This window comes from Amaranthus tricolor, chromosome 5 (assembly GCF_026212465.1).
Source record: "Amaranthus tricolor cultivar Red isolate AtriRed21 chromosome 5, ASM2621246v1, whole genome shotgun sequence".
Lineage (NCBI taxonomy): Eukaryota > Viridiplantae > Streptophyta > Magnoliopsida > Caryophyllales > Amaranthaceae > Amaranthus > Amaranthus tricolor.
Window position 1 is genome coordinate 31,751,583 of NC_080051.1, and position 22,453 is coordinate 31,774,035.

At 31.9% G+C, this 22,453-nt stretch overlaps 2 protein-coding genes across 3 annotated transcripts; both read right to left on the reverse strand.

Annotated features, from left to right (window-relative positions):
- Positions 1-568: 568 nt before the first annotated feature.
- LOC130812737 (uncharacterized) lies at positions 569-9,870 on the reverse strand. The gene is made up of 9 exons (XM_057678311.1): positions 9,212-9,870; positions 7,044-7,229; positions 5,043-5,135; positions 3,772-3,954; positions 3,594-3,696; positions 3,317-3,502; positions 1,652-2,811; positions 1,015-1,379; positions 569-928 (listed from the first exon to the last, which is right to left on the reverse strand). The coding sequence occupies exons 1-9, from the start codon at positions 9,434-9,436 to the stop codon at positions 868-870; spliced, it is 2,562 nt and encodes an 853-aa protein (XP_057534294.1). The 5' UTR covers positions 9,437-9,870; the 3' UTR covers positions 569-867.
- Positions 9,871-13,954: 4,084 nt separating this feature from the next.
- On the reverse strand, positions 13,955-16,563 carry LOC130813698 (40S ribosomal protein S26-like). 2 transcript variants are annotated; one of them, XM_057679544.1, is made up of 5 exons: positions 16,411-16,563; positions 16,212-16,304; positions 15,362-15,446; positions 15,122-15,252; positions 13,955-14,241 (listed from the first exon to the last, which is right to left on the reverse strand). In XM_057679544.1, the coding sequence occupies exons 1-5, from the start codon at positions 16,411-16,413 to the stop codon at positions 14,173-14,175; spliced, it is 381 nt and encodes a 126-aa protein (XP_057535527.1). In that variant the 5' UTR covers positions 16,414-16,563; the 3' UTR covers positions 13,955-14,172. The 2 variants fall into 2 exon arrangements, with proteins under 2 accessions (XP_057535527.1, XP_057535528.1); XM_057679545.1 differs by having other exon boundaries at positions 16,229-16,304; positions 16,411-16,486.
- Positions 16,564-22,453: the final 5,890 nt, after the last annotated feature.

A 22,453-nucleotide genomic window follows, 5' to 3' on the forward strand; every position in this document is an offset into this window, starting at 1 on the left:
CTCAACTTAAAATCTTAAAAAAACTGAATTAACCCTTATTTCATAACAAAAATAATATAGTGGCGGCCTATGTTGAATGTTCATGTTAAAATGGAGTATTTTTTAAGTATTTCGTAAGATCAATAATTGATTTTATGTCCAATTTTATATGAAAAGGATGAATGATTTACAAATATTTAAGTGTTTGAAGTTTTGAAATTTGATCCAATGGTTTAGCAACACCAACCCCATAATTTAGTAATGAATCTCATTTTAGCTTTTGGTGTTGCTATTCTCAATATCTTTATTTTTTTATACAAGAAATATAATTATTTTTTTAAGGAACTATTTTGCTAGAGACTGTCTCCCGATGAAACGACCTCAAACAAAGAGTTTATATTCTCATAATATATATGAGATGAGTTATTTATTTCATATATAGCCACGTCTCACAGTTATATTGCACAAGAAAGCAACATAACTTTTGAACAACATAAATTTGTAGCCCAAAAACATGTTTAATTTCGAATGACAAGGAAGGTGCCCCAAAGTTCACGAACTGTCGACAAGATGCGCAACACTGTCTCTGTTCAGAAGAAAAAATACACTCCTTTGGATATATAAAGTTACACTAAACATCTACAGGATTTGCATTTCAAAATTTATCTACAAATGCAATAAGGATTTATCGAAAACCGACCTTAGAATCATCAACTATGTTCCTATGAGCAATAAGACTAATGACTCCTCAACTGTAAGCTATGAAGACGAACAGTACATAATGTAACACAACTGTGAATAACAATGTACAAAAACGCCCCTAAAACTCCTGCCTTAAAAACTTCTAGTATTTAGTTTAGTGATCTCGAGCTTTTCGCTACTTCTCTTTCAACCAGACAAAGGCGGGAAGTCTTCATCATCTTTAAGGCGATAAGACTGTATAGAGAGCCTACATATTCCAACACAAAACGATAAACTCAAAAATAAAGAGTGAAAGGGCTTAGCTTAATTCTTTCGCAGTAAAATTTAGAGTACCTGTCATCATTCACGACATACACTGATTCCCCGTTTTGGCTTCCAGGAGAGGGTACTGCATCTAGTGGCTGGCAACTTTCTATCTCTTGAGATGATTCTTGTAATGGAGGGTGCACAGTTGCAAAATCAATGGCCTTCTCCGTAGTATGAGCAAAACCATTAACTTGTTTATAGACCTTCCCCCTAGGGGAACTTTCATAGGAATCAAAAGACTTGGGCCGCCCAACACCATGACGACCAGGAGAATGTACTTGTGGAAATCTATCTATAATCATGGGACCTCGGCCATTGGTCCGAGGAGATTTCAACTGTCCCTGAGACCTTCCCTTTGCTATGTAAGACCTATCCCTGTACGTCTGATGGTTCTGCAAAAGGATGAAGCGTGATCAATCCAAAAATTCAAGAATAACATGTAGATAATGACAATTGATAGAGTGCTGACTGCTAACAAATGTATAACCAAGAACTGCTACAAAGTGTATGTCATGAGGGAATTTTAAAGTTTCAAGGGAGATATAGGTGCACAGGGGAAACTTCATTAGTGGGATTTGTAAGCATATCTACAAATATGGATGAATTTATGGACCCCATAAAGCAAAACAAACTAACATAACAAACCTACAGCCAATGGTTTTACCATGATGGGAAAATATGTTCCTGTCCCTCGAGTCTTCGGCATTTCATCCACACTAAAAGCACCATGTAGAACAGGAGGATTCATGGGAAAGAAGGTAGATGTTGGGACATTCATTTGAGGGATAACATCCTGTCTGAATTGTACCGACTGCCGGATTGTATCCCATGAATTCTTTGGTTGGAACACAGGAGGCAAGGTAATATGATGCATGGAATGGGTGGTCATTTGAAATCCTAGATCATACCACCACCGGCCATAATGTAAATTACCAAGATGGCAGTCAACATCGCCTGAGAGGTCAGGGTAGAGATTAACTGTTTCAAGGCTTCCGGCAAGCTTAAAGGAACGACTATTAGATTGTGAATCTTGCAAGCAGTGTGCTTTAGCATTCTTGGATGAAAAACAAGAGTTTGAGTCCGAGTTGATGCATACGTGATTATTTTCCTGCTCCTCGGATGTGAAACGGCTATCAACATGACATGTGACAGTCGTCAAACAAGAATCTGGGGGTCGTTTGTGATCTAAATCTACATTTTCGATCTTCCCATTCTTTAACTGTTGTGAAAGATTTAAATTAGGTACATAATCTACGTTAGGTGATGGAGATATTCTATCCTCTTCCAAATATGGGGAAGGTTTGTGTCTATCATCTGCAAGTCTAAGATCTTGTACCCCACATGTTGCAAGATCAATTGCATCCCCAGACAAAGGGTTTGGAGAGGCGGAAAATCTGTCCTCAGCTACAGGTGAATTTCTAGAAGAATTTGAGCTATTTACTCTTCTATAATGTTCAATTTCAGTCCCCTCCAAAACGGTTCCTAGCTCTCTAAAATTACTGACAACACCATGCCTTGTATCCGCATAACCTTTACTATATTCACTGAATTGGCCGTTGAAATCAACAGATGCTTCATCATGAACATTATCATCAATTAAATTAAGTTCGGGTCCAGAAATGAAACTTTCAGGAGCAAACCCATTGCACCCATGTGTTAGTAGAAGGTCCTGAACATCAGGTCTCTGTCCTTTTCCATGCCTGTGCAGTGTGTTAGTAAAAAATTTGCAAACTGCTTCAGCTATATTTTCCTGAGGCTGCAAAAGAATTTGACCGAGTTTCCGAGCTCCATATGAGAAAGCACTTCTTATGCGGAAGAAGTTCCCTGTGAACAAATGAACAAATAATATTGTCAAAATTTATGGAAGCGCGAGATAAAACCATGGGAACATTTTAAGTACCAGTTTCCAACAGCTACTGGAATATTAACCTGTCAATTATACTCAGGTATTCATTTTGCATGATAGCTTATGTGTTCACAAGTCTTACAATTCAATGCCAAGCTTCTTAAATTAGTACGTCTAAATCCTCGTATCCTAAAGCCAGCCATTTGACAATACAGATATTTTAGATCTCCTTAAACAATCCAGGCTATTATGCCAACACCAACAAAGATAGACAAGTAACCTATGAGATTTAGTGTTTAATATTACTAATCTTGACCAAAAGTTAATTTTAAGTACCTAATTTCTACATAAAGAATCCACCCGAAAAAATAATAAATGTGGGGTATTAAAGAAGTATTATAGAAGCCACAAAAAATTGGCTGCATTTCACACTGTTCATCTGAGATAAGTAAAAGCACTAAACTAACAGGGAAACCCTTGTACCTTTGCTGACACTGCGACCAAGGTTGTTATTTTCTTTAAGTGGATCAATTATATTAAAATGCTTCTGCATAAATGTTCGGTAATTGGTCTCATTTCCTCGAGAAGGAACAGAGAATTTGTTCACGCATTCCCTCATAAATTCATCAGTCAGCAATAAATCACCCTCGTTGCATTCAGGTCTCTCGGCTGCAAAAGCCAACATACTACAAGAATAAGAATAACAAAAATCTATTACTATGCTTTGTAATTAATAAAACACACAATTGTGACTTCTTACCCACAATTTCTGGCAATGAGGACACATGAACCGGACCATTTAGGCTCACACAAAAATTATCCCAATCAAATTTGCTGAAGTAGTCCAGGAATTTATGTAGCACCTAGAACATTCAAAGTAATTTAGTATGCACCACAAAGAAGTGCCCTAAATTAACTTTAATCTAAGATGGACTTACTGCCAAAGGACCAGTTAAATTTAAATGGAAGAGATGGAAAATATACAACACCAGCGTCTCTAACGCATATGTAGATATCAAACCATGATGTGCACCCAATATACGACTCTCATAATAACACCAGGCCTTAATTAAAATAATGCTTCGCTTAAAAAGATGATCTTTGCCAATTAAACGATCAACCTGCATGGAAAACCATATAGATGATGTAAACTAACTTGACGAACAAGAGAGACAAAACATTAATCCAAATTATTGTATGCGATGGTTTCACCGAGAGATGCGCCTTATACATGGGTTTTTTAGCCCATCTAATACATATTAAGAGAATATGGGCTCTTTGTTTGAGATCAATTCACAGAGAGACGTTCTCTCACAAGAGTAGCTCAAAACCTTAATCCCATAAATTGGGGTCATCAATATAAATCAATATTCTAGTCTTAGTTATCATCCACATAAATTCTCCTCCATGCGTTCCTATTTCTCAAGTCTTGTCATATGCATTTCTACTTCTAAATCCTCATATCCTTCCTCAATCCTACCATCCGAGTCATCCTTGGCCTTCCTATTCTTCTTTCAAAATCTCATTGGTTCCAACCTTCCACCTTGCTTAATGGGATGTTTTCGGCTTTTCCATACAAGCCAAATCAACAAAGATGAAATTACTTCATCTTATTTTCTATGTTGCAACTTCCAACCCCTTACTCAAGTCATCATTCCTGATTTTAAGACGATGTGAACTAGTCCCAACAAACAATGATTTTAAACCCTGGCAAAGGTGATACTGTCCTATACTCTGTACCTTATATTTTGCCTAATTAGAACAAAAAAAGTTATCACAAATCTTGGTCATATAGGGAAAACTATAAGGAACAAAAGGCATACTGCATATGTATTATTTAGAGCGCCTAATTAGTCTTCAAATGTAAAAAAACCATTACTCAAGAAATATGGAAAAACCTAATGATTGCATCTTCAATATTGACAAAAGCAAAGAAAAACACACTAGGAAAAGAAAAGGCTGTTGAAGATGCTTCACCAAATTTTTTGAGGACATGAGCACAATGAAATCAATAGTTAAATCAAGAATGGTTATAATGAAACGAATCCCACTACTAGCTAGGAAAGTTATAATCATTTGTCTGTGTTTTTACTTTCTAGGCCAACCAAAATGTAGTAAAATGCACCAAAAGTTAAGATAGATTTTAAACTCAGCATAGCACAGTAGGCATATTTGTAATTTAATTTTTCAAAAGGTTGATAAAGCAAACCTCTTCAAGAAAACAAAGTGCGCACAATCCTCCTATCTGATTAAATGATATGTCTACAACAATATTCTGTACCAGGCACTTTACAAGCTTAACCTGCAATGATACAATGTAATCCATTAAAGAACCAAGTAAAATAGCAACTCAGTAAAGAAACCAGAAGCTAAAAGTACAACAGGGCTGGAAGTTGAGGTTGAAAAAGAAAACATTAACTTCTCTTTTTCACATATTGCAGAATGAAACTCTGCCCAGCATCCATAAAAACAAAAGGATGTTCTTATTTTCATTCTTTTACAAAAAACTAACATGAAAGTATTGCTCTCACAATTCACAACGTCCCATAACTCTCAATGCCATTAAATGGCTCCTAACAAAGCTTCCACCTAGACAGAGTTTGGGGAGTGTGTGCGTAATGTTACCCTAGTAAAAACAAAGAGGTTGTCAAACTAATAACTTCCCAAGGAAAATTTAAATACAGATCATCCAACATGCCTAGACAACATTTAGTTTTCTAGTTCTCTAAACTTTACCACAATAAAATTGCACTACGAAAAGCTTTTTTTTTCTCAAAAATATTTATTTACAATTATGATAACTTTGTCACAGAAATAATGGACAAATACAGTAATGGTTGTGGAATGGTCTCACTGTACAGCACACGAAAGGAAAGAAGAAAATAAATGTGCATGCTCATGATCCTTTTGGAGACTGTTAAAATATGAAGTTCCCATATAACAAAAAAAATAGAGCATACTATCTTATTCTTAGAATGTCTTGTCTTCGAAAGCTGACTTCAGATTCCTCATCAGACCATGCCACTACAAAAGCAACATTCAAAACTTAACTATCTGGAACTTTGGATGTTTTCTATTGCTATACGCAAACTTTCCAGAGGATCCTCTCAGAAAACCACATCACTTATCCTTTCAGAAGTAGACAGCACCATAGATAACGTAGTTTGATTGCTCTTCCTCCATGAAATTGTTAAGAATAAGCACCTCAATAATTTCATTTTACCAAAATCCAAACACAGAGAAAAGAAAACATAACACCTAAGGCATAGAAGTTTGTGAGCGTGCGTATAGTAGCACCAGCTGTCCATGTTAATTGAAGATTTGAAACAATAACCTAATCATCATTTTTATTGATAGATTGCCACAACATAAATGTTAACTTTGTATCATAAATCATAATGAGCACTTCTGAACATTTATAATGGCTAGTATGAGTTTAATCTTATTTTTTATGCAGTATTATCATGATAACAAAAGGTTTGACAATGGATCACAGAAACTGATAAGACAAATAACAGTCTAAATCAGAAGTCAAGGAGATATTAAAGAGATAATAAGGAACAGCATGTTCAAACTCCATTGCAGAAAAGTGTTTGCGTAACGGAATGATGTTGCCTCAGTTCTTTCTATAATAAAAGATAAACTGTAAGGCTGTAACCACAGTTAATCATTCGATACAGTGGCAATCAACATAAAAGTAAGCCTAAAATCCCAAGTGGAATGTGGTATATCCACTAAAGAAATTGATTACATAGGCTCTTTTTCTCTTATGTTCTCCATTATTATATATTGTTCTATCAAAAATAATTGAAGTAGATAATAAATGAAGCATAAACAAAGGTCATTAGAACTAAAATACAGAAAAGAGATAAAAATATGAAAACAAACAAAACAGAAAAGTTCTACAACATAAGCCTAGAATCTAGAGGATTTGTATGATACGACATAGCACAAGTAACAAACAAGGAATAAAATTTGAGAAGTATGAACATTATTGAATCTAAAAGTTGTGAGAGAATCATACTGCCAATAAGATTACCATAAACAACATTCTTTATGAGGCCCTGTAATCAATTATTCAATACTATTTGAGAAAAACCTAAATCACAGAGCATAGGTTCAACCAAAGCATTGCAGAGGACATATATGTTCTTAATAAGCATGCAGAGAACACAGAAAAGCATGGAAAAAACAAGGTTAGAATATAAACCTCTGCACGAATATACTGCACATCTTTTACAACAAATTCAGCAGCAGGGTTATGATCTTCACCCTCTAGAACAGAGTATACAGCATTTGCAAACGATTCTTCGAGTTTAAAACCACAAAATGCAGTAAGATCAATGTCTCCATCAGGAAGATAAGTCTTCAATGGTACCGATCCAAAAGGAAAAATCTGACACAGTCAAAAATTTAGTGTTAGCTTAGAAACTAAGTTCATTACACCGACTTGCAGGTTCAGCACACAACACCCATTGACACTAACGCCCGTTTGGTTAGTGGTACTAAATAGTGGTAATGGAAATGATTTGTAGTGTAAAATTTCATCAAAAGTTTCATGTCATTCCCATGGTAATGAAACTTTGATCATAAAAAAGTTTTTTTTTACAAATTTCCATTACCACCTAATACCACATCTCCCAATGGTAATGCATTGGAATGAAATTTATGAAGAAAATGAGATAATTGAAGTTGAACAAGCATAGCCATCAAGGTAACAAGAGATTTTCAACCAAAATTACACTAATTTTCATTCCCATTACCACCATTTAATACCATCTACCAAACGGGCCATAAAGATTCTTCAGCAAATGAATTGCTAGAAATAGTAGGCATGTAAATTATGCCCTAACTAAGCTATGTACCAAGCATAAATTTCACTCTGTTGCTTTTCCCCCCGTTTGGAGTGGCTATTACAGGTAAAACTAAGAATGGCCAATCATTCAACTCAACTTAATAATATGCCATGATCATAGTTCGCTCAAGTTAGTGACTTTGCCTTTCTAATGGTAAAGTTTTATGATTAAAAACATCATCAACCAATCTTACTTTTAGCCATTACACAGTAGCATCTCAATTTTCTAATGGGTACATTCACATCAAGCATTTCTATTACACATACAGATATACAATGTCTCCTAAGCTAATATTTTGGTTTGTAATTCATGATTACCTAAATTACAGAATTCTCTTCAAAAGCTAGTGGTTCAATTTGAAATACATCAACTTAAATAAGCTCCTTCCCTACCTAATTGTACTTCTCACATACTGAGGTTCACCTCAACCCTAGGCAAAAGGTAAAAAATTTCATAAACAGTCCATACAAAGAATATAGCCTCCAGCACCAACTTTGAAGTTATACGCTTAATCAACAATCAACAATCAACAATCAACAATCACCAAACACAAGAACAACATGCGGCGGATATTCTCATAATAACAGAAAAGTGTCTAGGAAATATAAGTATTCTTGGGTTCTTAATTTTCAGTATCCACCTAATTGGTAAAGTGTCAGTTAAGGAGGTACATCCTTCAATATGAAAGAGGCATACTCATCTAGGCATCCAAGAGACATTACATCAACCAAGCTTTAAAAGATACACATTTGCTTTTTGCTCAAACACATCCACTAACATTATTACAATAACAGGTTGTGCAATAAAAACATTGACAGTTGCCACATTATTGCACATGCTTTGAAACAAATGACCAAATTCCAACGTACCAGTAACGTGAATCATGTCCAACCAAATAGGAACTATGGCTTGTGACTTCAAGCAAAAAAAGAAAGTTTCTTCTTGCACACCAGAAATTGTTTGGATGTAGCTACTAACTAGTGTATAAGAGAAGTGCATTGCTGTTTCCGTGACTTTCACATAGTTAGCTTTATGGAGTGAGTTTGTATGAGAGATCAGAGATTTCTTATTGTAATTGTTGACTTCACAAATTTCTGTTTGTGGAGATACCTTAAGGTACAATCACAATATTTGTGCTCTTGTTTGTTCTTGCATAAGTTTGTGAGTGCTTTAGTTGGTTCTGTTTTTTGTTTGTTTTATCGTCTTCTCTTCTTTGAGTTCCAAATTCACAACACGATCGCCCCAATATATACAAATATCAGCACAAAAAACAAGTTTTACTAATCAGCTTACAACAATCAAACAATAGGATCGCCCCAATACCACTAAAGTAATGAAGACACAATTTCCAATTGACCCTTGAGGAGCCACACATTGTTTAAACTGTCCCAATTTACTCAGCAACGCTATAATTAAGCAAACAATTAGAAATCATAGGCTCCATGATCAAACAACAGCAAAATTAAGCAGAAAAAAGCAGCGGAAATCAAAATGCAATAAAAATCATAAACTGTATTCAGACCTCACAGCCAATATACCCTTTAAGAAGTCTCTGAACATAATCAATAACATCTTTTCTCCTCTCCTCAGACACAACAGTGGGTTGAACCTGCTTGATGATTTCATGAGTTGCCTGCTCAGCCCGGGCACACACTTCCGGACTAAAAGACGATAAAGAGCAAGAAGATGATGGTACTGATGGTGATTCTTCCAATACGACACCGTCTGATTCCCTAAAATCACCCATTCAATCACCTCAATAAACCTTACAGCTCAAGGTAAACCCCAAAATGCACAAAATTCATCGACCCACCAAATTTTTTCCTAGTTCATGATCAACTCCCTCTAATAGGTCAATTGACAATCGGATTTTGGGATATGGTTTGATTCAAAAGATGGAATTATAAATTGACAAAATGGAATCTGGGTTTTTTTCCACTAAAAAAAAGGAATTTGGAATCTGAAAAAAAAGGAATTGTTTTCCCTCTTTTTAATCAGTAAAATTGAAGATTCTGTATTCAAACTCATCAGCAGCAGCAAACAAATCCCATCAATCTGTCTCGATTCTCCTCTTCTCTCTCAATCTTTCTCTCTCTCCTCAAACCCTTTTTTGTTTTTTTAAAAATTTATTTTCTGGTATTTAATTCCTCCGTTGCTGTTGTACTATCATTTCATGATGGGTCTTTCCTTTGTGTTTACCTTATTCCAATTTTCATACCCTGCAATATACTCCCTCCTATACACCTTAGGTGTCCCATTTACTTTTGAGATACTATTCACTTATCACTCTTAAATTACATTTTATTATTAATGTATAAGTTAAAACATAGTCATGTGGGATCTTATTTGATTCGTTTTGATGTAAAGATTATTAATATCAACTTTTTATAATTTTTAATTATATATAACTCGATATATTAAGAATTAAATAAGTGCATTGGATATAGTGCATAAAGTGAATGGGACATTTAAGATGAATAGGAGGGAGTATTTTTTTTCTTTTTACTTTAATACTACCTTTTATTCGCCGGAAGTGTTTCATTTCTTATTGGATTAAGTCACTCTAAATGTCTCATTTTTATTTTGGGTATGTAAACTTTACCAATTATCCCTACTAAATTTAACTTTTTTACGTCTTTACACTTACAAACCTCACTTTACACCTATAAAATTTAAAAACTCTATATTTTTCTCTTACACATTTGATCTCATTTGACCATCTAAAAAATGGTAAAAAGTCAAATGAGACACTTAGTGAAAATAGAAGGGAGTATTATATACTCCCTGAATTTGTTGCGAGTGATTTGTTTTATAAAACCAAACAAAAATTAAATATGTAAATTTTATATGAGACCATTTCATTATGAGATGAGCTAAGTGAACATTTCAAAATTTGATTATTTTAAGTTTACTTATAAAAAGCAAAAATTACTTAGAATAATTCAACTTTTTATGATTTTCCTATAATAATCTTAACTATTGATTAACCATGAATAATTCCAACTTTAAAGGGTATTTGTCTAAAGTAAACTTGAGTAATCTGATGACCTGCTATATGTAATTCACGAAAAAAATAAACAGAAAATTAATTTAAAATTAGAAAAAATTTAAAAATTTACATAAAAAAATTCTAAATATTAAAAAAAATCATAAATTTTTTTGAATATTTTTTAACATTTTTTCGACATTGTATTTTAATTTATATTTTTTTTTAGAAAAAAAAAATCTTGCTACAATAAGTCATTTGGTCACCGGGTCTATTCTAGGCAAATACCCCTTAAAGTTGGTATTATTCATGATTTTCATATGTGGGATTATTATAAGAAAATCATGAATAAATTGGATTATTCTAGGTAACTTTTCCTATAAATAATATTTTCACCATAAAACAGTTTTCATTTAAGAATTTGTCTAATTAATATGATATCATTACTAATGATAAAAGTTTACATGCTCGAATATGTAAATGAAAATCAACAAAATTAATAATAAAAAAGTAACATAATTAGGAACATGGATCTAAATATACCAAATTTAAAAGACAAGAATAATTTCAAGGACTTCAAAATCAAACTTAAGAACTTACTCAGAAAAAGTGTTATACCGTACAACATTCTTCAACCAACGACAAAATCAAATTCTCAAAAATTAACAAAACACAAAAATCGAATTTAAAAAATTTACAAATCATAAAATATTAAATAATTAATATGACATATTGAAATGCAACAAATTTTTAAAAAAGAGAATGATTATGAATTATATTTATTGTTGTTTGTAACAAATGAATTATAAAAACTGTAGTTACTTAAAAGGGTATTTGTCTTCTTGTATCTTCCCACCTACCCAAGCCCATAACTATTAGCTAGTATTTGATCATTTTTAATAGTCTAATCTGTTTGATGGGTTTATTAAATTCTGTTATTTTCATGGTCCCTTTATTTGAATAAGATAAATTATCAATAAAATAAACAAAATAAGATAAGTTTTAACTTATTTTCAAAAGTAAGCGTGTAATTTTCAAATCTGTGATTTGGGGTTGTTCGCAGTTAGTAACTACGAACAGGTAAAAAAATAAACTAGTTGTTCCAGTTAGTAACTCGAAACAACTTTGACTTTTTTTTGACCTGTTTGCAGTTACACTAACTGCGAACAACATGCTCCACAAATACGCACAGGTAAAAAAAAAGTGAAGTAGCTGTAGGTCAAAAAAAAGTCAAACATGTTCCTAGTTACTAACTGGAAACAGAGAAGAACTAGTTTCTTTTTTTGACCTGTTCGCAGTTAGTAACTGCGAACAACCTCAAACTACAGGTTTGAGAATTGCACGCTTACTTTTGGAAATAAGTTAAAACTTATCTTATTTCGTTCATTTTGTCGTTAATTTGTCTTAATCATTTCAAATTTTCTTTTTTTTGATCAAGTAGTCAGTATCTTGATTGTTGACGTATCTTGATTGGGCGTATTGATTTTAAACAATATTTTTAAGCTATTCAGTTTAGTTGGGTTGGACTTAATCGAGTCCAATGTTTTTTACCATCTTTTCTATTGAAACTACTATTGTGAGAGACCGTCTTTCAGTAAAATAACCTTAAAATAAAGAGTCCGTATATTAATAATTATATACTTATTAGACTATTAAATTAAGCCTATGCATGAAAGACGTCTCATGATGACACTGTCCAAACAAGAATTTGTGATGCTTTTAGTATAGTTAGGTTCCTTTTGAATTTTAAAGTGGTAAAGAGTTGGGTGTTACTAGTTCTTGAAATGTGTTCGTAGGACATGGTTTCCAAGGGAAGCTAATGCTTAAATAATTGTAATGTTAATATTTATTATAAAATCTTAGTTCTGTTAAAAGGTAAGAAGTGTTCATTTTAAGTTGTTGATATTCTTTACAATGATCATCTAAGATAAATAATGATCATCTTAATATGTTTATAACAAAAAACGCATGTAGTTCAATGAATAGAGCATGTGCATATTGAGCAAAAGATTTTGGAGTTCGACTCCTACTGAACGCAAGTATTAACTAGGAAGTTTCTTGACTGCGCACATCCTCTTTACTCTCTCCTTAAGGGGAACATGTATAATTTGTCCGCATTTTTTAGAAAAAAAAACTCCATCAACATCCTGCCTTATGTGGGATAATAAAAGTATCCTTTATTTTTTTTTTATCTAAATATGTTTATGATTTTATGCTTTTAATTCCACATTTCAATTTAAAGGCTTCTGGTGAAATATAACAAACATAAAATTTTTGACTAATAAAGGTGATTGTGCAAGTGACAGTTATTTAAAGATTGTTGAATAAATCCACTTCCTAGACATTGACATCCGTTGTTAATGCTGTCTCCTTTTTTGAAGTCTTTTTCCCTTGAAAATTGAAATATTATTATAGACTTTAAGCCTAACGGAATGGAAAATTGATGTGGTTATATTTACATTCGTGCATATCTTATATGCATCAAACTTTTATCGAATATTTTAATAATCATCGTTATCATTATATTCAGTATATTCCTTTCATAAAAAATTTATAATTAGGTTTGAAAAGAAGATGACAATTTATGTCCCACACCTATAAAAAATAATACAGTCAAAAAATCCTCCGACTCGAAAAAATCCTCAAAATAATAGGTTCATTCAAATTGAATAATTCAATATTCCTACTTGATAAATATAATCGGCGTAAAATTATTTTAAAAGTGGTCTATATAACTATACACACTACTCCCTCCTATGGTCCGATTCATGAGTAATCTCATTTACTTTTTTAAGACTATTTACACTTAATTTGTATTTTATTTTTAATTTACAATAAAATCTTATTTAATTGGTCTCAAAATAAATTTTATTAATATCAACTTAGATTTTTAATTTCACACGAGATTTAGGATATAAATAGTGCACTAGATAGAGTAAAAAATGTAAATAGAACAATAATTGTGAATAAAAGAGAGTATACCTTGCTGGTAAGCAATATACAAAATTGGCTTTCTAATATATACACTGAAGCTTAATACGATAGCCTTCAGTTTGCTCCCTATTTGACCCCAAACAGCAGATCAATCTAACCCAAGTGTAAAGAGATCAATATGAGGTTGAAGAGGTCTCTAGTTGGTTACCCGGAAACGTAGCAAAAAGCAAGACTTATGCCCTCTATCCATGGTTGGTTGTTTTTGACCATCTCAAATACATGCTAGGCCAAGACGACCAATATTAAGAACTAATCAGTCAATAACTATACCACACTATTGATAAATTAACGAATCAAATTATATCTAGCTAAAGTATAATGAATCATAATGTCCGCAATAGTATAACCACAATGTTTCAAAAATCCAAAAAAGCTCATCATAATAATCAGGGGTGTAATTTTTATCTAGCAGCAATTAAGTGTACCAAACTGCAACTCAGTTTGTTCCTAAAAGCATTATAAATGTAACACATGAATAAACCTCCTCAGCTAACCGAATAAGCTCAAGCTCTGGCAGGGGTTAGACCAGCACCAGGACGAGGCACTTGACCACCAGTCTTAGCTGAATCATCCTGACAAAAGAAAAAATAACTTACATTGTTAACTTATTTTACAGATCGTGCATGATTCAATTTCAGAACCTAAAAATGTTGAAATAGCCCTTGTTTTTATAAAGTACAGAAAAGAGCCAGGGAAGCCACCACAAAAGTCCTTGCAAGCGGTTTGGAGGGCAAGGGAAAAAAAATTTAAGAGAAGTTCACATTTGGCAAGAACAAATTTGGTGTTAGTGATTGAGTGATGTGGCCATTCAAGGAACGTAATTTATACACTACAGATCACGAAGAAAATATTATTCTTTGTTGACAACATAGTCATAAGGGCCTTCATATTGGAATAATAAAGCACACAACACCAACAATAATGCTTGTAGAATTAGTCTCAGTTCCAACACATTTGAAATAAAGTTACCCGACATGGAGCTAGGTAGAGCACAAGCACTGAAGCTATAACAGAGCAACACATATTAGCAACTTACAGCAACAGACCCACTCGGTCAGGTCCCAAATGATTCTCATACATTTTAAAGATGTATTAAATCATGTTGAAGATGAACGAGTAGCGTTCGATAAATTAGGGAATCATGTTTTTTGCAAATGGAAACATCGTTGTCTGGTACTTTGTTTGAACTTTGAAGTATTTAGGACTATAGTAAAATGGCTAATTAAATCACGTGTTTCAAATTTATGTTAACGATCGTGTATACAATCAAGGGTCATACAAAAAAAACCTCATTGTTGTTATAGGATGGGCCGTGGGTATCACTAAGTTAGAATTGTTTAGCACACCTCTCAAACTAAACAAGAGGGAGCCACATCTAGCATCTTGCAATGCAGTATGCACTCCACATAATTTGAAAAATGATGAGAAATTTGCAGTGAAAAGAGACATTACCCGACGCTTGAAACGCTGGGGTGGTTCACGGATTCTTCTGTTCTCACGGGATCGAACCCTGACAACATGTGAGTGGATGGCACAGGAGACACAATACTGTAACTTGGTGTAGAGCTTAGGAAGTTGGTAACCTATTCAATTTTTAATAGTAACATTGTACATATTACAATCAAAAAACCAATCCTCCAAGAGCAATGAAATTAAAACCAAATAACTATGAGGTTCAGGTAGAAACATTACCATCATAAACACAAGCTTCCTGAACATCTCTAACTGCAGCTTGCTCCACAATGTTTCTCACAACAAACCTCTTGATTGCCTTGTCCTTAAACCCAGAAAAGCAGTACAGAAGTAAATAATTTAAAGCTTATAACACTGTTCTTCAATTGCAAGTAAATAAGAAAAAATCACATATTACTCTGTTAATACGCTTGTTCAAGCTTTAACTACACATGTAATAATCATACCAAAAATCCTTTAAAGTTAAATCAAAACAATTCCTTAAATGGCACATCTGTCTTCGTTGAGGACTACATTGGCATGATCAAACAATTGATGCAAATTTTCCATAACCAACCGCTCTGTATCATACTTAATTTCTTTGTTTTGTAGTGGCAATATTAATCTCAAAAAACTCTCATATGGAGTACGAAACGTTGCAAGTTTAAAAATCAAATCTTCACATTTTTAATAGTAAAATTACATAATGATCCAAAAATTATACTATGTATAAAAAATACCATTGAACCCCATACTGCCTCAAAGTAAAAATCAAAATGTTCCAGGAAAAATCAGTCAAAATTTCTGCAAATTAAAAGCATGTTCTTCATTAATATATGAAATTAGAAATCTCAACTTCAATTCACATAACCACCATTTCACCCCCTACAAAATCTTTCTTCTGATCAATCAAATAGATTTGAATAAGTATTTCTAGTAGCAGTTTAATGCCAACCTAAATTTCACACCATAATTAAAAATATCCGATCAATAAAATAAAAATGAATAAGAAATAAATACACTCCATTCAATCGGAACAGGAAATTCAACATCAAACATTTGAAAAAGGAGATAATTTGAGGAAATAAACCTTGGGACAGCATTTACCGCAATTGGAACAGCGAATGAAGTTAACATGACCACGGCCATGTTTATTGCGACCTCCATTTCTCCTCTTGAATGTCTAAAATAAACAAAAAAAAAAAAGAGGAAAATATAGAAGTAATTAGTTAGAAACCGAATGATTTAAAATAAAAATGAAGAAAAAGGAGAAAGTATGAATCACATGCCATGGCGATGAAAAAGCTTCAAAACCCTAACAATGGAGATTTTCGCACCAAACGGCTGAGGCCTGACTTGAGTGAGTAATTTTTTTAGGGTTTACTCCTATAAGAGAAAGAAGTGTAATTGAGTTCTGGTGGATCGGAATGTAATTGGTCTTGGATTCGATAAATGTTGAGCCTGTTTACAGAAAAGGTAGGCCCTTGATACATAAGCCCAATTAAAGCTCATTATCAAGGGTTGCAAGTAACAAGTTTTGTATGAGACAATTTTTTTAACTAATTTGGATTGATCCAATTGAAGTCGTCTCACAGTGAGATGGCTTCAATAATGTATTAGTATAAGATATATCTTATAGATTTCGCTCATCGAGTGAAAGCCCAATTAAGATACTGTATTCCCATTGTGAAATTAGAGATCGTCTCTTGATAAAATAAAGTTAAAACGGTAAGCTCATATTTTGATTTTCTTTATAATTTATATTGGTTGAACTATTTAGTCCATATATGGGTCGCATTTCATAATGAGATCACCTCATAGAACAATTTGCATATTTAAACTGAACAGTTTTTTTTTTATCTAAGTCCATTTTAGTGCTCGATTAAAAAATTGTATTGGCTAATAGGGGTAAAATTTCAATGAGTGATTTTATAATTTTTTCGTAAAAACAAATCAAAATAAATTTATTTCTTTTTTTTTCAATCCAAATTAAAGCCAAATTTAATTTCAATCCAAATCAAGCCAAACCAATTTAATACGGTTGGAACTTTCTTAGTTCAATCGAGTTAGAAAACCAAAATTACATCTTTATGTTCTCTTTCTTTGCCTATTTACATGATCACTTATTTACTTATTTAATTGTTTTTCATCTACTTTTATTATTTTTTATGTTAATAGTCTTGTTGGTATTGTAAGATGCATGCTTGCAAGTTGATCAACTTCACTAGTTCTCTCTTATTGCAGAAATCTCTTTGGGCTTTTTTCTTGAATTGATGGGATTTTTGGTCGCATCCTCCTTTATGGGTATAAATATTTATCTTCTATCTCTTTTCAAAGTTCGTTTATAATTTCTATAAACAAAATAAATTGAATATGATAATGAGCGAGAGCGTGACCATAAACCACATCAAGTGAATTTTCAAGCTAACTTACACATTAATTTTCATCTTCATCCTCAGTATTCAATAGTACCAAAAATCAAACATTCCATATTGCCATTACTATTTTCAGTAGCTACTTTTCTGTGTACATTTTTAAAAAATTGATCTTCTGCTGGAAACAGTACTGCTGTGCTGGATGTCCATTCCTGCACTTCTATCACACTTTAACAGACAATATTTTCCTGTTCAAATTGATTATTAATCTGATTAAAGGTTTCTTTTATTTTAATTAATGGGTTAAGGGGTTAATGTTTAATTATTTATGATAATCATGATTATATTTAGCTTCCATTGATGTGGAAGGGTTGATGTTAATTCATATCTTAATTAATTAATTAAGAGGTCATGAAAATTAATATACATGACTCTTCATAACTACCATGGGTTAGATTAAGCTCTCTAATTATACTACTTTCTCCATGTTTCCTGGTAATGACTCTTTGATTGAGTTTAAGTGTGCTTTTACGGACAACTCTTGTTGATCTTAATCAGATTCGTGCAAACATTTAGAGCTTTTTAATTAAGGATTATTATTTTCAACTATAAAGGAGTAATTAACATATGAGTCACGACAAAATAGCTAATTATTGAATAACCTGGATTTGTGGAATCTGTTCTATTTTATATTTTAATTAAAGTATGTGTGTCTTATGTAATTTTAATCTAATAAAATTAAGTATATGGTTGAAAGTATTAGTTTTTTTAAAAATTATATAAAATATAATTGTTTGCAATTTTAGAATTTTAAAAGATTATGTTGTTTTATTTAAAAGTTAAGAGTATTTTTTAATTATCATGCTTGTTATGACTTCTCCTAATTTAATTTTTCGTAATTGCTCATAAATTCTATTTACTCCGACGTCTATCTTTCTCAAACTTTTTTTTTCTTTTCCCATCTTGTCTTCATGAATATCTTATAAATTTTTTACCATTGAGTGATGTATCACGTTATTTCCGTATGCATATAGAGATGGGTGTTTCTCCTTTTTTATAGTAATATTCGGAATTCTCCTCTAAATACATAGATCAATATCATAGTTTACCACTCATGTGAATAGATCAATATATATATATATATATATATATATATATATATATATATATATATATATATATATATATATATATATATATATATATATATATCTTACTGACATTAATTTAATCTCTAGAATAATGAGCTAGTTTCTTAACATTATATTAGAAGTCAACATAACATAATACTCCATCTTATTTATTAATAAACTAATTTAATTAAAAAATAAAATTACATTAAACATTTCAAATCCATTAACTAATTAGGAGTAATTAATTTTGATTATTTCTGACTACTAGAAGTCTAGACGATTTGGAGTATTATTTTTTTGGAATAGGTAAGTGTTAGTCTACGAAATCAATTACTTTTACTTTGATCACACATAGTGTTAAGGAACCAACTCAACCAAAAGCTTAAGCTGATGGTTGAGGCCCCAAGATATATTATATACTCTAACACGCCCCCTCACACGAGACCCCATTGGGCTAGAAGTGTGGATGCGCATAGGCGCTGAATATTCCACTTTAAATGAGGGGTGGTTGAGATTCGAACCCGTGACCTTGATTACTCCCACATGCGAACTTGACGGGGGTTCGCATGTGAGGGGGTGTTGGGATGAGTTATCTCACATCGATAAATTGAAAATGGTGTGCACGCTTTATAAGCTATTAGAGACCTTCTTCCCATTGCCATATGGTTTTGGGATGGTATATATCTCCTTGGCTTATGAAGTGTGTGCACTTGTGTCCCCCGTTAATATGCTGGCATTTACAATAAGTCCAGCCTAATTTAACACATACACACCTCACCTTTTCCCTGAGATTATGGACAAACAAATTAACATATAATTGCCAGTAGCCACCATGGGTGATCAGAATAAAGTGACGTAAAATCACTCATGTATTAGCCATAACAAGCACTAAATTCATAGCAGCTAGCAAGAATGACCCTACATTAAATTATAATTAATAATATAAGATTCAAAAATTTCCACTTACCATTACACAATACACAACTATCATTGAGACGAATCTAAAATACTAGTATTGGACGAATCGAATGCTCATCCACATCAATTTTACTGTCATATTTTTATATATTATATGTTACACAATTTAATATTAATATAATTTTTTATCAAATAATATGAACTATAATCTAGATAGATTACTACCTAAATTAACCTAAATTACTGCCTATTTGATGATTAGTATATATATTTACATCTACATGCAAAGAACTAAGAACTACCCATTATGCAATTAGCAAGTTGGTAATCTTTTAAATGTGAAGTACAATATTATTAAAACTTTCTTGTAAGCAAAAAAGAATTTTTTTTCAAATGTCATGCATAACAAAGCATTACTAAGATGCATGCACGCACGTTATAATGCATATTAATTGTCAAAAGAATTTTCTTAAAGGGTGGGCTGACTTAATGTGATTTGTGAAGCATGACCTTAGCTTATTACTTGGCAATAAATAAGGTTCACCTTATAAATATTGTTGTACATGTAAGTTGTACGGGTTGGGTTCCAGCTCTAAATGAAGGCCTATTTATTATAAGACTTTAACCAATAAGAAAGCTTTACCAATGCTAAACGCACGAGGCTGACATGAGAAATACATATAAACAACAAGTATAAGGTTCATTCTCTCTCAACTGAAAAATTTAAGAATTTTTATATAGAGTTTTAAAAACCAGAAAATATGTCACATCCATAATAAAATTTTTGATTGTATCATTAAACACCTAATTTAATTTGAAACTAATTAATTAAGATGTCATTTAATGGGCTCCATACACCGCATTTGGTTTCAACCATCCAATCTATGTAGGAACCATATCTTTCAAGCAGTTTATCCCATAAATTTCTTAGAAGTTTGATATTATGAGTGTGTTTGATAAAATTATTATAACACATTAGGTAATTGTATAAACAAGTTAATTTATCAGTTAATATTCTTTACTTGTTAAATCTATTAATAACTTTAATTAATAACTCCAAACAAACCTTTAAAATAATAATATTATTGTTTTTTATATAATATACTCCATCCTGTCCCTATGATATGGCACCCATTTGTTAGAGTGTAAAAATTAATTTATAGTTGAGACAAAATAAAAGTGAACTATGCAAGTGTGTGATTAAAACAATCAAGAGAAATAGAATATGTAAATGAGATTTAAAATAAAGTAGTGAGACCAATGTTAAAATAAAAGAGTAGTGCAAATTAAATGAAACATACCAAAATAGAAAAAAATGCAATTTCACAAAAATAAAGAAAGAATAACATATCTTAAACCCTCAAACATAATTTAACTTTAGTTAATTGACTAGATCATCGTACATAATATCAACAAGGCAAGCGATGATTAAGAATAATACGCACCTATAGCATATCTTAGACGCTCGAACAAAATTTTAACTTTAATTAACTTGATCATTTTATATGATATCGACAAACGAAGTCATGAGTATGAATCATATGCATCTACATATCTTAGATGCTCGAACAAATTTAAATGTTAATTATAATCGACCATTTTATATGATACAACAAGTTGAGTCATAAGTTTAAATTATATGCATCCTTTATTTCAAGCGAAAAGCTGAACTTCAGGATATGCTTGGATTGAGTGCAAATATTAAAGGGGTAAAAAAAGTCAAAGTAAAAACAAAGTTGAATAAGTGAAAAATTAGGGAAATTTAGTTGTTCTAGAGGTGGAAGAATGATTGCAAAGTAATGAAAAATGAAGAGAACTCTTAATTTTATGGGGTTAATATTTATGCTAGGGGAGGGTGGGGAAATGTTTTACCTCCATAATAGGGGAAATCATCTTTTTTTTCCTTCATTATTTTTATTTCATACTCATTTTATCTTCTTCACAATTATCTCAACTATTTCAAATGTATTTTTATTTGCTTTCGTTTTATTAATTTGACTTTATTTCTCTCCTTCAATATTTACACTCAATCTAATCATAACGTCAAAAAGACACATTCTATCTCTACACTTCCAAGGCGCCAACATTCTTAATTTTTATGTGATGGGGCGTATAGGACAAACTCAAGTAGACATATGTCAATATGAGCATAACATAAAAATTTCTTTCCGTCATGGGACATAATATTACTTTTGACTTTTTGCCTTTATTTTCCAAAAAAAGAATAAATTCTCGTTACCATCTTGTTTTTGTTTCTCAAGTTAACAGCTGCTAATTGGACATTCTAATTAATCAATGCAAAAGTTAGTTTGAAATATGTTTTCTTTAATTTAAACACCGTACAACGGTACAAGTGTGGTACCTGTAGATTTATTGCATTCTGGCTGTGGTGTTTATACATTTAGGGTCCATTTGGTAATTAGATTAAATAGTGGAAATAATAAATGAAAAATTAGTATAATTTTGATAGGAATATTTTTTGACAAGTTTAATGGTCATACTTCTGTCTTTCAACAATTTCATTTTTCTTATCAAAATTTATTTCAATGCATTATCATTTGAAAACGTGATATTAGATGGAAATGGAAAATTGAAATTTTTTTATGATCAAACTTTTATTACCATATATATATATATATATATAACATGATTCATATCCTGAAAAATTACACTACAAATTACTCACATTCTCACATTTAATACACATTATCAAACAAATCGTTAATAAAACTAAATTAATGTAAAATTATCATAAATAGTGGATCGAATTTCAGGCCAAATAAAATACCCGAATATAATTCAGGTCTAAAAACAAAGTTTTTGAAATTAGTGGCAAATTCAGAAGAGTCGAACACTTACTTTTACGGAAAAAACAGTGAAAAGCATAAGTTAAAGAACCATGATCT

Excerpts from the sequence above, each read along its gene's own strand:
- LOC130812737 (XM_057678311.1), bottom strand. The coding sequence starts at position 9,436 with ATGGGTGATTTTAGGGAATCAGACGGTGTCGTATTGGAAGAATCACCA. Across the intron at positions 5,136-7,043 it reads TGCAGTATATTCGTGCAGAG|GTTAAGCTTGTAAAGTGCCT; the intron begins GTTTATATTCTA and ends GTATCATTGCAG. Across the intron at positions 2,812-3,316 it reads TGGTCGCAGTGTCAGCAAAG|GGAACTTCTTCCGCATAAGA; the intron begins GTACAAGGGTTT and ends ATTTGTTCACAG.
- LOC130813698 (XM_057679544.1), bottom strand. Across the intron at positions 15,447-16,211 it reads GCGGTAAATGCTGTCCCAAG|GACAAGGCAATCAAGAGGTT; the intron begins GTTTATTTCCTC and ends TCTGGGTTTAAG. Across the intron at positions 14,242-15,121 it reads CCCAGCGTTTCAAGCGTCGG|GATGATTCAGCTAAGACTGG; the intron begins GTAATGTCTCTT and ends TTCTTTTGTCAG.